Genomic DNA, 17,057 nt, shown 5'->3' with positions numbered 1-17,057 from the left:
ATAGTTCAAACTGGAATAGTGTATTTATTTGTGGAGATTCACTGAGAGTTAACACACTGCCAAGTTTATAAACCATTGACAAAGCCCAGAGCTAGTACGTAGGGATAATCGCCTATATAAACCCTGGGCAAATTCTGGAAACCTGTTTATATCATGATTGATTGGACAATGTGGAGCTGTCCTGCATTGGTACTGAAGGACTAAAATTCACACATGCCAAATCCAGGTAGGTCAGGGAGTTTCAACTCAGTCCTTCTGCAGTCACTATTTCAGATTAGGAGCGGCAAAAGTAGCAGAGAACCCTGATGCTCTCTCTGGAGGGGTTCGTCCGCCACAGAATCCATGCAAGTTTAGGTCCAGTTGTCAACTTACTGAAGTCAGGTAGAGCTGACAAAGGTTTGCCAGATTTGACCTCCCCAGATTAGTCTACTGGAGATAAATACCATAGAAAAACTTTTCAAACCTTAGGCTTCTACATCCATATTTAGGTTTGTAAACAAAAGTGACTTAATTTTCAAAAATGATGAACACCTCTAAAGCTTCTAATGAGGTCAGTGAGTTTTGTGGGGTGCTCAGCAGACCTGAAAATTAGCTCCAACTTGTATTTAGGTGCCTAAATATGGATGTTGCAATCTAACTTTAGGCACTCTAGGGCTGAAAATGTTGGCGTATATGTTTAATTAAATATGGTAATGCATATGTTCTGTATACCTTCCCCAGTTTTTATTCAGGTCTCATTCAGACAGGCTATATGGACTTCGAGTAGATTTGGGGCCCTTAGACTTGCTAAGTCTGATATACTCTCTCCTTACATTGTAGCTCAATTCATGTTAAGTTCTAAGACTCAGGAATTCACAACCTAAAATATGTTTAATAGCAAATAGATATCTGAGACCATCGTAATTCTAGTATATTGCATAATAGTTTCTGATTATCTAAGATGACTAGAAAATTATTGTACTTGCATGACTGGAATCAAATTTGCCGGAGATCGGGCTTTGCTGAGTCCCATGAATGGAAAAGAATGGGTAGAAATTGAAAAGGAAAGGATTGGACTATATTTCAATGTGGGAAGTCAGATCCCATTTGTTTTGGGGCCAATAATATTTCAGATTCAAGGGCCATTAGGCAGAATGAAAGAGAACCATGCTGGACAGACTTTCTTCTGAGGGACAGAAAAGGGTCTTCCTCCTGAGCATGACAAACCCAAATAGAACATGTGGCGGCAGCAGCATCAAAAGCTAATTGACTACTGTACTTCATGTGTATGAGTGCATGCACACGGGTTTCTAGCGTCTTTCAAGTTTAATTTGATACTTTTTATTTCGAAAATTATTTTTCTCCCTTTGGCACTCTACTGTCTTGCTACTTTGCATCTGATGAGGGAATGTGGAACTGTTGGCAGCCTTTTGATAGTTCATGGCGTGCACTGGCCATGCTTCAGATAATCCACTGCTAATGCTGGTGTAAGAACAGGTGTTTTTATCTGAATGTTCCTATTTCATAAACAGCTGAATTGTGATTCCTGTTCTCTATAGCAGCATAAACGCACCCTGGCATGTTATTTAGAAATAAAAAGGATTGTGAGACCATATTTTTTCTTTTTCTTTCTTTTTTTTTAATAAGCAACATTAATTTCAGGAAAAAAAAAAGATCCAACAAACATAAACAAATCCCCAAACTATTACAATTTTAAATGACTCGCTCTTAACCACTGAAAGAAACACCCTTTTCTGCTTCTAGGAGACAATATATTTTTCTTGTTTATTTTTGCTGACTCTGTGGTTCTGTTGCTCATTTGGGTCAAGTTAGCAAGTATAAATTGTATTGCTCTTTTCATGAGAGCAAAAAAATTCTGTAAAGGATTTGGCCACCAGAGTAAAGTTTCTCCAGTATAAATGTGCACTTTTCTTCCATGCGTACCTTTTACATAGTGTATTTAGGGATACATACGAAAACACAGTGCTATGATGTCAACTAAAAATCATGTCAGTCACCAGTTGTAGGAAATATTATCAGGGACATCTTTAACAATCTCTAGCTACACTGCAGAATTTGACAGACAATCACAAAATATCCCTTCTGACTCTTCATCTCTCACAAACTATATGGCAGGGAGCCAACACTTGTGCTGAAGGCACCATGAAGATTTATATATGGAAGCAAAAAGTTACCCTTAGACTGCAGTTATTCTTTCATGTTCCTATCTCAGGGTTCAGTTGTGCCACCTTTATTTGCCTGATGTAGTTCCCATGGCTAGATTCTGGTTGCTCTTTATGCAGGCACAGAGTGAAGAGAGGAGGCAAGGAGCTGCCTTTCAACACTAAAAAAGGGCCAGCTAAAATTATGCCCCTTACACATCAGTGAGCACAGGGCTGATTCTGGGATGTTCCTCCAAGGCAGGCACCCTATAGGCATCCACAGATGGGTGGGGAAGGGAACTGCTGAAGCCATGTCTCCACTCCCGTGTGCTGGCCTGTGGAGCTGGCTAGCCACATGGGTGTGGGAAAAATGCTGCACCCTCACAGGAGATAGCAGTTTGTGAAACACTCACAGCACACCAAGGGAGAAAACTGTGATCTGCCCCCAGTGGACCTCCCGGAGTAGTGAGATTCCATTCTGCTCGCCCGTGCAAGGCTCTGCCTTAGCTTTATGCATGTAGCTCCATTGATTTAAATAGAACTACTGAGATAGTGAAGCGGTCATCAAGGGGTTACCGGGGTTTTTCAGAGTATTATGGGTCGCACCCATGCTCCACCCCTCTCTTTATTTTCTGTTAGTGGGTGTACTGCTTTCCCCTCTCTGCTCTGTTAGGTAGCCGAATAAAATCATGGGTTCCCAGCCTGCAATACTGCAAGTAGAGTGTTTCTCTTATGCACTGAGCAGCCCCCGTACAAAAGCCGGCGGAGTCAAGTTCTACTCAAAATGAGAAAGGGTCAGTTGAATTTTGATTTTTGCCCTGCTTGAGCTATCACCCAGTGAGGTGTGCATAAACTTCTGCCTAAGATTATTACTGTACAATACTATATTAAAAATAAGCAAAAACCTTTTCTGATTGTACAGGAGGAGTGCTTAAATGAGGGCAAACCAAACGTTTGACAGAGGGTGCAGTGTGTGTGTGTGTAGAGGATCTGATTCCCATTATCTAGCGTTATATTTATAGTCTCTCTGCTAAGTAGTAGTAGTTGTCGGAACATTGTAGACCAGTCCTCTGATGGAGCAGAAATCTGTGAATCTGCTATTTTCTTAGAGTAAGTTATTTATTTAACATCATATACCCACCTGTCCTTGAACAAAAATGTCCAGAAAGGGCACACAAATGCTGCCTCTTTTAGCTCAAATTCAGTTCCTGGTTCTGAGGAATTAAGTCAGAGACCAAACCTGCGTGTGCTTGTAGCAACTGCTCCCCACCCCGCCCCCAAGAAACGACATCACAAATACTTACAACTTCACAGCATTTCTTCAAAGATGGCACACTAGGTACTCAACACATAAGGTCAAAACAAAGCAAAACAAACCACTCCCCCCAACAAAACAAAAACAAGAACAAAAAAAAAAAACCTTGTTAGACTATGTGTAACAGCACCATCTTCTGGTGACTTCCGCCATAATTCATTTTAGATATGCAGAAGGTTAATATGGTGGCAAATTGTTCCCAATATAAATTGGTCTATAATGCTTTATGCTCCTTTAGTGTTGTGGAACCAGTTCCCAATGATTCAGTGTCTGTAAAATCTTTGCATTCTGCAATCCCTTGAAACAAAGAGATGTTATTTTTGAGTAATTGATGAAAAAGAGACACTTTTTAATAATATACTTTTAAGTGTATGTGTGAAGGTATTTAAAGTCTCACTTTTAAGATTCCTTTACATTTCCAGAGAGTGGTGATGTGATTCAGGCCTTATAGGTTTACAAAATTGAGCCCTTTTCTTTGAATACATCCAGAGGTGAGAAAATAAATGGAAGAAGGATGGGCTCAATTGATAAAGCCTCGGAAAATTGACCTATTCTTTTTTCAAGAGAAAGTACAAATGTAAAGGGAATTAACCTGTGCACACTGCTATTTAATGATTCACAGAAACCTTTCCTTAATATACAGCAACATGCTAATATTTGATTTGGCTACAACTTGTGTAACTCCAATTAATGTCATAGAATAAGATAAAATTATACATGGCCTGATTTTTGATCTCACAGGCACCCATTTCACACTGGGGTTACTTTTGACTTTAGGTTCGTTGCCTTGTATTTATACCAGGATACGTGATATCAGAGACAGGTCCGCTATCTTTTGTATGTAGCAAAACAGTTGGGTTTATAAAAAAGATTGATGTGCTTTGATTCTGAATACTACTACATGAAAAAAACAACAACAATTCTTTATGAATGTCTTTAGTTCATACCTCTTAGGTAGGTTCGTGCCCAATTCTTTCAAATGTCTAGTGAGAGACTGTGCATTATGAAGTGTCATTCTGGGACTGAATCTGTCACAGCTTGAAGTGAAATATAATATGTACATACCATTTATATCAGAGTTTTTTAGCCTGTGGTCTGCAGACCCAAGGGCTCCACAGACTAAGATTTTCAAAGGGGCCGTCACTTGCATTTGAAATTTTGCAGGTGTCCGCAAGTTAAAAAAAAAAATTGAAACCCACTGTTTTGTACCGATCATGAGTGCAGTCCTGCAAATAAACAGCTGAGTACATTTGCACAAGATACTATGAGAGGGCTCACATGAATAAGTCTCTGCGGCATCAGGATCTATATTATTATGTGGATAAATGCGTATAATATTCTATCTATACTATCTATATGTTAGGTAGTGAGACTTTAGTTAAACTTTTTTTTTTTCCTTTCCTAAATGATTCGATGAATAAAATATAAGGATTTCATTACGGAAAGATATTTAAGCAAATCCTATCATAATCTACATCTTTTTCCCCCCCAGGACATGAATGAAATATCCAGCTTTATAAGAGGTTCAACACGTGGCTGTCAGCAAAACAACTTAAACTATCCTCCTTTCACTCCCAGTAAGTCTATAGTCTTTAATCATATGGCAAAAATCCTAGTGTGTGTGAGATATAAGTAATCAGTTATAATGAGATGAGGGAAATTTTTACCATTTTAAAATGTTTTATGTTTTAAACATTCCTAATGACAGAAAAGATGAGTATATAGTATGTTATCCTCAGTAGCTTAGGTACTATTTCCAGAACTCCTGAAGGCAAATGTCTTTTTTCCAGTAAAACGTTTCATCATTCTTCAAATTATTAGCTGCATTTGCTAAAGTAAATGTTGCCATTGCTTTAATTAAGTCAGGCAATAGTATTGATTTTCCTTTATCATTAATAGCTTTAGGCCCGTAAGCATAACTAAACTGGAATCCTAATGTTTTATCAAGCAATAACTTATGTAACCCTGTCGCAGTATCTTGCCAGATCCAATAGTCCAATAATTAAGGGTGAAGTTGTGCAATCTTTCCACATGCTTGTGAGCGGTTGCTCACAGGAGTAGTCCCCTTGGCATCAGTGTAACTGCTTGTACAAAGAAGTGCTCTGCAAGGTGATGGAGGGCTGCACAATCTAGTACTTAGTGCAGAATTTTAGATTCCATTGAAAGTAAAAAATATCTCTTTATTTTTTTCTGATCACACATAGATGTCAGGCTCTAATGAAGAGTGGAAAGATTTTGCTCTGTCAGAAATACAGTTGTAACCTGTGTGGGCATTTTTCCAGTGCAGTATTTAGGAGGTGGGAAAATGGGAAAGAAACACGGAGCAGGGAATGTCTGTACAGAGCTGATTGGCACTTTGCACTCTAGCTGAAGCAAAGGGCAGCGCATGGCTGTGCTGCTCTGTGAGCAAGGCCTAGTCTACACTGGGAGGGTGTGGGGGGAGTGTCGATCTAAGATATGCGACTTCAGCTACGAGAATAGCATAGCTGAAGTTGAGGTATCTTAGATTGACTTAGATTGACTTACTTCGTGACCTCATGGCACGGGATTGACAGCCGCCGCTCCCCTGTTGACTCCGCTTCCACCTCTCGCCCTGGTGGAGTTCCAGAGTCGACAGGGAGCATGTTTGGGGATTGATGTATCGTGTCTAGGCGAGACGCGGTACATCAATCCCCGATAGATCGATCCGGCGGGTAATGTAGACATACCCCAAGGCAGGACCCAGATTGCATCTCTGAGAGCTTACTTCTCCCTCTGTACTGAGGAGGCCACGCACCTGTGCTGGAGAAGGAGTACCAGCACAGCAGTGGGTCTTCTCCTCTTAGCAAGATTTAGCAAAGCAAATAACCCATGTAGGGAAATAAGGAAGCTCCTTATGCTTCCTTACTCCCCTACACAGGAATGCAATACAGGTGACAGTTAAGCCCATACTGAGCTACAGTTCTGAAAAATAAAGCAAGATTTAGTAAGAAAAGTGCTGGAAGGCAATGGCACCGAAGACAGGTGGTGGTTACTATTTAATAGCACCTACAGAAATATGATAAAATATTTAATAATTGTATGTCCCGGACAAACTTAATCAGATTATATATCAGGGGTCAGCAACCTTTCAGAAGTGGTGTGCCAAATCTTCATTTATACACTCTAATTTAAGGCTTTGCGTGCCGGTAATACATTTTAACGTTTTTTAGAAGGTCTCTCTGTAAGTCTATAATATAGAACCAAACTACTGTTATATGTAAAGTTTTCAAAATGTTTCAGAAGCTTTATTTAAAATGCAGATCTTACCAGTTTAGTGAGATCCTTGCCTTTGCTTTTCCTTGTGGAGTTTTCCAATGTCTGGAACATATTTGGATACTTTAAGCTGCACACAGGCTTCTGAGTGATCAGTTGTTAACCGCTCCGAGAGGGACAGAGGACAGATTTCAAGTGTGAAAATACCTGTTCTCACAGGTATGTGGATCCAAATGCTGAAAGCATTGCAAACTCAATTTTCTTCAAACAGTTGAATTTCACTGGCAGGGACGTCCAGAAGGTCAGAATAGAGGCCCCATGATTTCTCTTGGCAGCTTCAAGTGCGCTCCGCAGATCCACAAACTTTGATTCTGAGCTTTTTAACTGAATGAGCTGCATTTTGAAATCTTCAACACCCATCCACTGAAATACAGACAAATCCAAGTCGCTTTCATTGAACTTTTCAGGTTTAATTAGAAAAGAAATTATTAGGCCAAATCGCTGGAAATCTTGAAACCTGTCAGAAAATTCTGATTCCAGCTCATGCATGTACTTTCCAGTCTCATCGACACTGACAGTACAACGTGTCGATAGGTCTTTTATGAGTTGGAAGTAGCGGAAAGAACTGGAAAAAAACTGCTAGTTTCACAACAAATGCTTTCCAGGCTTCATAAAGATCCAGAACTGTTTGCCCTGCACCCTGGATGGTGTGTATTTGGTTGTCATGGTAATAGAATCTTGTGTTGCTATGGCAACTGAATTAGATTATTAGGGGATAACCCAGCCAGTTTTGGGTGGCTGTTGGTTAGTTCTGTGTGTGGCAATAAATGGCTGTTTCAAGGTTTACAGCTCTATGTGTCTCCAGTGATTTCTTCCTAAAACTGGTGCCCCCAAGGATATAACACTGGAGACAGAGGTTGAGTTCGTTTAGGTGAGTGGTGATATCAGTTAGAAACATGAGCTTACGCAGCCATTTGTCATCATCCAGTTCAGGGTAGTTTTGTTCTTTTTCCAACAAAAAGTTTACAAAGCGCACCGAAACCTTGCCACGACTTAGCCACCGAATGTTGCTGTGAAGTGGGATGTCGTTATAAGCACTGTCCATCTCTTCTAGCAGTGCTTGAAATTGTCTGTGAGTCAAAGCAGATCGAGCAACAAGGAAATTCACAATTCACACCACTGTATTCATCACATTATTAAGTTCTGAATTAGAAATTTTAGCACACAGGTTTCCTTTATGGATGATACAGTGAAATTTGACTGTTGGACGGCCAGTTTGATCTTCAAGTAACTTTACAAATCCCTTCAGTTTTCCGACCATGGCAGGAGCACCATCTGTTGTCAGACAAAACAAAATATGTTTCTGATGTCAACTCCCCGTTCTTCAAAATGGTTTACAAATCTTCCCCCTTTGTTGTACCATGCAGGGGTTTTAGGCAACAAAGTTCCCCTTGGATTTCACCGGAAGCACAATATCTTGCAACAACTGCCAAACGTGGAACGTCGTTTATATTCACGCTCTCAGCAACTGCAACACTAAACACTGCTGTGTCTTTCAATGCAGTCATCTGCTTTTCTTTAATGTTTTCTGCCATTTCACTTATGCGTCTCTCAATTTGGCAAATCATCGAACAAAATCTCCGAACTGCTGAGAAAAACTTCTTGTATATTTTCCCCATCTGTAAATGGCTTTCCCTTTTTTTGCAATGCACTGTGCAATCTTGTAACTTCCTTCTGTAGCTTGATTTTTACTTACACTTAAGCTTTTCAAAACACTGCTTTGCTTCTCATAGGCTGCTACTGCCTTTTTGATTGATTCAGTTTTGTCTGCTTCATCAAGAAAGGTTTTCTCATGCTTCGTTTCAATATGTCGTTGAACACTTGATGTGCAACAAACACTTTCATAACAGAAAGCACAAATAACACGGTCCTTCTTTTCAATAAATCCAAATGCGTCTGTCCAAGCAGGCTGAAAGATCGGACATCTAACTTCGCTTTCTTAGGAGCTGCCATTTTGTCAAACATTCCCTTCAACTCTCAGTGGGGAAAAAATGGCGATAGAAGGCAGTAACAAGGTCAAATGCAGTGTGGTCTGATATAAGCAATTTTAAGATGGGGGGCTGAGCTGCACCCCCTCTTGCCTCATGTGCAACCCTCACTGTCCCAGGCTGGGGACAGTGGGCGCAGCGGGGAGGCTGCAGAGCACTGATCCAAGGCCAGGAGCAGAGCCCAGGGTGGCCTGCGGGGACTCCAGGCAGGAAAGCAGGCTGAGCGAGGCTGGAGATCCCGACCCCGGCTGGCAGGAGGTCAGTGGCTGGAACCCCAGATTGGCAGCTGAGGTGAGTGGAGCTGGTGGCTGGTAGGGCTGAGCAGGGCCGGAGGCCTGGATCCTCTCTGGCAGGGGGCCTGTGCTGGAACTCCTACCAGAAGCAAGTTGAGTGGGACCGGTGGCGGGACCCCGGCTGGCAAGGGACCAGCAGAGGGAACCCCAGAGTGGCGACAGGCTGACTGGCTCAGCCTGCATCACATGCCATCAAAAATCGGCTCACGTGCCACTTTTGGTAGGTTGCCGACCCCTGTTACGCACTAAACTCCACTCTGATACAAAAGCTGCATTTATAGAAGTATTAGAGGTAATGGGTGAATTGTTCTGGGTTTGCATATTGATTGCCATGAGGTACAGGGAGCTCCAAAGCAGAAAAGTACCACAGTTTAAACACAGATGAATAAAGCCAGTGTACCTCAATCTAGCTTAACCTACTGTCATATGATATGATATTGACAATCACCCATTGTTCATTCTTGAAGCACTTTGGTGAATGTAAATACTAAACAAAAAGCACCCCTGCATTCAGTTATGTATTAAGATAAAAGATTGCAAATATTCAAAATAAATGCATACTCCAATGTTGTCATATCATTTTCTAAAGGTATTCTCGATGGACTCATGTATTCAAAGACACTTTGCATGGATGCAGTGCAATCTTGGGGAAAACACTATGATGTTCACAGTCTATATGGATATTCCATGACTCTGTCTACTGATAAGTAAGAACTGCTTTCTAATAATTGTTACATAAAGGTACACTAGAGTATGTGGCCTAAAGTTGCAAAAGTGATTAGTGATTTTTAGGTACCCATTTTGAAACTCTTTAAAGGAGTCTGATTTTCAGAGATTGTTGAGCATCTGCCTTCTGGGAATCAGGTCCTTCTATGGCTTCTGAAGCTGGGCATCCAACACTGAAGCACCAAAATTCACTAGCCTGTTATAAAATTTAGGACTATGTGGCCATGTGGACTATGGCTTGTAGAATCAGTTAATGGAAGGAAGACCCTGCATTACTATTTAAGTTCAACTCAAAAAAAAGTCTTAAAATTTGCATTGTCTTTAAAGTGCTAGTGAACTGCCAACCGTGTTTGAATAATTTTCAAACTTGGTGTAATTTCAAGACTATTTATTTCAATTAAGTTTATTTCTGTTTGAAGAACAAATAAAACCATGGTTCTGGTCCTGGCTAACACAGCCCACGGGACCACTATCCCGGTAGATAAGTGTCTTCACCTCATCCCATTTTGCATCTAAAGTTTCCAGTAAGTCACACATCTCCTGCATGACAGGTTCTGAATTGTGGAGTGTTAGAATAGAGGAGCTCTCTCTGTGCTTTGTTCTCCACTTCTCTAGGCAGTGGGTTTAAAAAAATCATAGGTTCCAACATTTCCTTTCTCCCAAACACTCAAACTGGTAACTAGCTAACGTGTTGGACCCTCAACAGATCTAAATTGGTGCAGCTGCACTGAAGTGTAAAGCCAGTATATTCCAATTGAGTATCTGGCCCAAAGTTTAGTGGGCTAAACAGTTTCAGAAAGAGAGCTTATTTAGAGTGAATATCAGGAGCTCAGCTAAAATACATCTGGCTAACTGGAAATGAAACAACATCCCTGGGCCTTATTATTTTTATGAATTAATGAATTTGAATCGGCAACGTGGAAAACAGATAATCTATCAGAGTTCAAGTACATTTACTATGTGGTATTAATTCCAGTTTTGTTTAATTTTCAGAGCTATACAAGCTGTTTTCCCTGGAAAAAGAAGCCTTACTATTTCTAGGTCTACTTTTGCTGGATCAGGCAAATACACAGGACATTGGCTAGGGGATAATGCTGCTACATGGAATGATCTGAGATGGGCTATACCAGGAATGCTGGAATTTAACCTCTTTGGGATACCTTATGTATGTTATAGTTATTTGGGATCACCTTTCAAAGCAACAGATTAAGAATTAACAATGCAATCTTTTCATATGGTTGCTTGCTATCTAATCAAAACCAATATAAATAATGACCTTGTTCTTTAAAACATAAATAGTCATTGGCAGAAGTCCAGAAAAAACAAACAAAGAACTCTCATCCCCCATGTACAGCTTTAGACAATTGGCTGGATTAATTATGGGGCTGTTGCTACTGATTTTTGATGTCCTCTGAAGTATCAGGTATAGGCCACTCCCATAGCTGGGTTTCTGACTAGATGGAATTATGGTGTGATCGAGTGTACTATGTCCTATGTTTCAAGCTATCTGTCACCCTTTATTATTGTTTTATCTTCAGTGATTAGCTCTACGAGCTGACATTATACAGTGTTTTGCCACTGCATTGGCAGTGGGATAGGATTGCTCATTTATAAATGAATGAAATGGCCAAATTCCATCTTCAGGATTTGCATTTCTGTGATTGTACTGTGCTGCCATCTTGCAGACTGCTTAATGTTATTTATTTCTTAATCATTTATTTATGGTAGCGCCCCCTGTGTGTTAATGTTTTCCAAACATTCACAAGTGGTGCTCCAAGGAGCTCATGATCTAAGGACAAGAAGATGGAGGTTAGGGAAAAGGATAATCATAATAGCCAATTTAGATACAACATGGGGGGAGGAATAGCTCAGTGGTTTGAGCATTGGCCTGCTAAACCCAGGGTTGTGAGTTCAACCCTTGAGGATGCCACTTAGGGATCTGGGGCAAAAATTGGTCCTGCTAGTGAAGGCAGGGGGCTGGACTTGATGACCTTTCTAGGAGATTGGCATATCTCCAATTATTACCTTTAAGTCAACTTCATTCACTGTAGGCTGACCAATGTGACTACAGATTGCACAGTAAAGCCCTATATGTGCAGGTACAAAACAAAAGTACTCAAATTAATTTATTTAACACCAAGTCATTCCTTTCCCCATCATGCCACTCTCTTCCCTTTTAACTTCCCGCTAGTCCCTTCTGATGCACCTTTCACACTGAAACAGGAAAAGGAAGGGGTTTTTTTTAAAAAAGGTGGACAAATTTCAGAGGTGATGTGCAAGGTAGAGCCCTTTACACTCAGTTGGGCTCCATCAGAGCTACTTGGAAAAATACTTTGTATTATTGCTACCCGTGTGCAAAAGAATGTAAGGGGTCGTACACTGGGGGTGTGAATTGCAGTGCACACTAAAATGTTTCACTGAAAGTGCCCTGTGTAGACTCTGAGAGAACTAAAAAGTACCCAGTTTGTGTTAACATGGTCCTGTTTGAAATGGGACTTAAGTTTCTTTATTACATTATAATATTTGGCATATAAACTTAAAATCAAGTTTAAAAGAAACTTTGAAAAATATTAGAGCATTTTTTTAAAAAGGAGATATACCTGACACTCCCCCCTTCAAATAATAATCTTTGATAATGTCTCTGTTATTCAGAACAGAAGCCATTTGGCAGCTTTGGGTCTGAGTGAAATTAGATCTGAAAGAAGAAAAGTGTCAGGTGGAAATATGCTGAACACCTCTCTCAGCCTGCCTCTTGTGGCAATTAAGGATATGTTGATTATTCACTGGAAATGTTTCCTTTCACTTTGTATATCATCTTTGTAAGTTTGGTAGTATGCCAATTAAAAATATGTGTACAGGCATATGTGTAGAGATGTGGTATGTTGTATAATACATATAGGGTATATACAGCATTTTGACACACATACTACTTGTGTATAATTTTTTAGATTGGTGCAGATATTTGTGGTTTCTTTGATAATGTCACAGAAGAACTTTGCAGACGATGGATGCAAGTTGGAGCATTTTATCCATTTTGCAGAAATCACAATGCTGAAAATTACGCGGTAGGTTACAAATACTCTTAAAGTTCCTTAAAGATATCCTTACATTACCAATTTCCTACTAGTGTTGTATCAATGAACTTACAAGTAGACTACTAGCACAAAAGAACTGGAACAAATCCACTGTAATGTAATTATTTCTGTTGTCCTTAGTTAATATTTACTCAGTCATTGAAACAACTGCTGTCCTACTGGCATAGTGTAGACATTCTGTCTCCTGCATTCTAATACTCTGTTCCATCAGGTTTTCTGGTCGAAGGGAGCTATATAGTTCACTGCATTGTAGCTGATATTTTACATTCATAGGCGGTCTTAATGAAATTCTAACTCCAAAAGAGTTACCTCCATTGGAAATAATTGTATGTACTGTGCCAAGTTCACCACTGGCATCAGCAGCTGCAACCTCATTGTGTCACTGTTCATGTGGACTCCAATGGAGTTGCAGCTGCTTATCTTGGATTTGGCCTACAGTGTTTGCCAAAACACGTTTCCTTCTTCATGACAACAATAACAATCCAACCTTTATTTTCAGCCTCAGGATCCAGCTGTATTTGGGGCAGATTCTGTTTTGGTGAGATCATCAAAGAACTACTTGAACATTCGATACACTTTACTGCCCTACCTCTATACCCTTTTTTACAAAGCTCATACACAAGGAGACACAGTAGTGAGACCACTTCTTCATGAGTAAGTTCACTGATCAAAATATGCATAAACAGTATTTTTTGTGGGAAAGAGGGAATTCAATAGGGCAGAGTTTGATGCTATTGTATACATCATATTTATACACATTTATAATACAATAGCTTTTTAAAAAGATCAATCATAAATCACATCTGGCTTCCTAAATTATTATAGTTTGCTCTAACACCTGCTATGAATGGTATGAAATGTCAGTGGTAAATAAGGAAATGACTTTTTGGCATGCTGCACATTCTAGAAGTTGCATGTCCTAGCTCTTAAACTCTTGAACAAATTATTTCTAAACAGGAAATACATGAAAAATATAATTATAAACTAAATAAGGAAACGCAGGAATGTATTTCTGGCATTGTCTGATTTTCTTCATATGGAAATAAAAACAAGCTATAGTGCTATAAATTTCCATTTATCAGTGTTGCCATTCTTCTGTGTTGATTCTGTGTTGTGTTACCCATGGCAATAATCAAACAAACAAAATAAATTCTGCTACTTTCTCCATCTTTTAGGTTCTATTCAGATGAAGCAACGTGGGCTATTGATCGACAGTTCTTGTGGGGGCCTGGTCTTCTTATCACTCCTGTACTGGACCCAGTATGTTTGATTATATATTAAAATCTATTTTTGAACTCTTTGTTGAGCACTGACATTCATATTATTTAGGGCTCAATTTTGCCCCAATCATCACTGCGTATCTCTAAAATTTGTAACAGCTAATACAATGGAGGGCACCCTATTGTCTTTACATTAGACCATTTGTCTGCGTGGATTCTTCTATGCTGCAAAGAATACATCTGACTTGTGGCTGTTCTCCTTGTAGCTGATAGCAGATCTCCAAAAAGATGTTTTAACCAGAGTGTATAGGTTTACCAACATACACATGTTGACCAGATAATTTCATCAAGTAACCAGTGAACCATGACCTAGCAGAGCGAACATCAGTTATAGCTAAACTAATGCAGAAACACTTATGAATATGACCATTCACAAGCAGGTAGTTAAGAGGGACAGGACATGATACAATTATTTGTCAAGCCGTGTTTCTAAAATTCACAAGCAGCTTCTCTTCATCTCTTTGTAATTTCACTGGAGAACACCAAGATCATGGATTATTCCTGTTGCAGTGATGACTCTTCGTTAATTCAAAATTTCCCCTTTGGCCCTCAGTCTCACATATGCAATCACATTTTTCAAGCTCTATCAATACATCTGTTAAATGTATAAAACAAGGCATATCTGAAAAGAAATATCTGGAACAAAGTAACACAAAAGGAGATTGGGGGGGGTAATTGTAAATATCAAATAAGACATGAGTTTGCAACATGATACAATATCAAAATGAGCCAGTGTGATTTTTGGGCTGCATATCACACAGAAGTATCATATCATGGAGCAGTGATGTAATAGTCCCTCTAAGGTTCTGATGTGACTTTGTTAGGATTATTATATGCATTTATGGGTACCTCCATTCTACTAACATTTTCACAAGTTGGTGGGATTCAGAGAAAAGCAACATTGATTAGGCGCTAGAAGGACTGATTTATGAAGAAAAGTGAAAAGCAAGAGCTGTGCATAGCTTAGCTAAACAACATTTAAAAGGAGCTATGATAATAGTCTACAAACATCTGAAGGTGTAGATACCCCAAAAGAATTATTTAGTTTCGTACAAGGGGATATGAATAGGAGAAATGGGATTTAAAAAAAAAAAGGAAGAATTAAGGCTAAATATCAGGAAAAATTTCTGATAGTGACAACTACTGGATTGTGGGACAATCTACAAGGAACATGACAGAAGCCTCATTGCATGACACATTTAAAATGAGACCAGATAGATCAGTAATAAGCCTACTTTAGGGCATAAATCTTCATTGCACATGGATGAACAAGGACATTTTTTTTCTATTCTAACTTCTGTGATACTGGGGGAAAAAGTCTTATACGTTGACCAGACCATTGTAGAGAAAGGTCCTTCTTCGTAAACAAAAATCAGAACAAATATAATTGAAATTCTCTTGTCAGCTTGAAATTGTCATTTTGGAAATGCTGCTTTACTTGCTCTTTGATTTGTCTTCAAATATGAAATATGTTTCTTTATTCTCATTTCAGGGTGTGGAAACAGTGACAGCATATATTCCTGATGCAGTATGGTATGACTATGAAACAGTAAGTAAATGCATATAATGATGCTGGGCTGAGTCCATGTCTGTGTGTTCTTCTCAACATTGTCCACTACGGGATGGGTTGTGATTGTTAGACCTGGTAGAGGAGATAAACATGAAGGAAGCAGAAAGTTGAGAGAGAGAAGGGAGGAATGGAGGAGAAGATGGGAGAGAGATAATTAAGGGAAGGAGGAGGAATAGATAGAGAGAAAAGAGAAGAGAGAGTTCGTAACAAATGTTAAGCAAGGTTTACATTTCTTCTACATTCTGTACAGTGCTGTTAACACCAACATCAGTAAATAAATAGTAAAATATAATACTTGCAGTCTCTTCTGGGCATTCAAACACTGGCATGATATCCTTATTTCTAAAGAAATTAAGTTCACCACTTCTGTGCCAATTCTTCTGCCTGTTGGCTGGAGAAGGAGGGTAAGATTCTACCCTGTGCCTGACACAGACAGTGTCTACTTTCAGCCTTCCAAGATGAATTGGCCTTTCTTTGTGTGTTGATTGATTTGTTTGGTGTTGTAATCTAGGGTGATTTTCTGTAGTAGTAGGCAGATAGTGTCTGAGTAGACATTAATGTATTATAACTGGAAGAACTGGAATGGAAGCTCAGGATGTGAGAAACCAGTCTCTGAGGTGAGTAATGTAAAATACCCATTTTCTCTTCCATTCCCATAAATTAGGGTGGAAGAGTAGTATGGAGAAAACAACAAGCAGAGATGTATCTCCCAGCAGACAAACTAGGACTTCATCTGAGAGGAGGCTACATTTTTCCTATTCAGCAACCAGCTAATACAACATTGTACAGGTACGTTTTAAGGCTGAGCACTCTGATCACACTACTCTGTAATGTGATTTCAGGAGTGGGCTCAGAATTGTCAGATTTCAAACCATTGGGTGTATCATACGGGAATGTCTGAAGCATTGCATCCAATGCTCTTTAGTCAGGCTAAAGTCCCACTGTAGCTGGGGGTGCAGGGTCACTACTTCAGTGGTATTTGGATCAGGTCCTGAAGCTCTACAGTCAAACATACAGCCCAGTTTGCTTGTCAGTTTGCACACACAGGGTTAAATTGTAGCTTTGTCACAAGTCCTGAGTAAGAGTCAACGTGCCCAAGGAACAAACTAGAAACCAGACTAAGACACAGACTCTCAATCTGGTCTCTGGGTCCCCCTTTGCTCCAGAGAAGTGGGGGTAAGTAGTCTGCACCAATGTGTTCCTCTCCCTACTAGCCCATATGTGTGATTAGCAGCACTGTGGCGAATACCGTCATCCATCTCTACTATTGATGAAAGGGATGCTCCCTTGTTGCCCTGTGTGAATATGAAGGATGAGTTGCTCAGGCTGATTATTGCCTGTGGGACAAAGTGTGG

At 39.7% G+C, this 17,057-nt stretch overlaps 1 protein-coding gene across 1 annotated transcript in view; it reads left to right on the top strand.

Annotated features, from left to right (window-relative positions):
• SI (sucrase-isomaltase) overlaps nucleotides 1-17,057 on the top strand; it is a 213,989-nt gene that overhangs the window by 32,358 nt on the left and 164,574 nt on the right. The window contains 8 exon segments of the mRNA XM_045029086.1: nucleotides 4,949-5,033; nucleotides 9,621-9,738; nucleotides 10,751-10,922; nucleotides 12,706-12,822; nucleotides 13,352-13,506; nucleotides 14,028-14,112; nucleotides 15,625-15,681; nucleotides 16,367-16,491. Coding sequence (XP_044885021.1) covers nucleotides 4,949-5,033; nucleotides 9,621-9,738; nucleotides 10,751-10,922; nucleotides 12,706-12,822; nucleotides 13,352-13,506; nucleotides 14,028-14,112; nucleotides 15,625-15,681; nucleotides 16,367-16,491 — 914 coding nt within the window.

Source organism: Mauremys mutica, chromosome 9, assembly GCF_020497125.1.
Source record: "Mauremys mutica isolate MM-2020 ecotype Southern chromosome 9, ASM2049712v1, whole genome shotgun sequence".
Taxonomy (NCBI): Eukaryota; Metazoa; Chordata; order Testudines; family Geoemydidae; genus Mauremys; species Mauremys mutica.
Note: the sequence above shows the minus strand (reverse complement) of the source record. Positions and strands in the feature narration are given on the sequence as shown.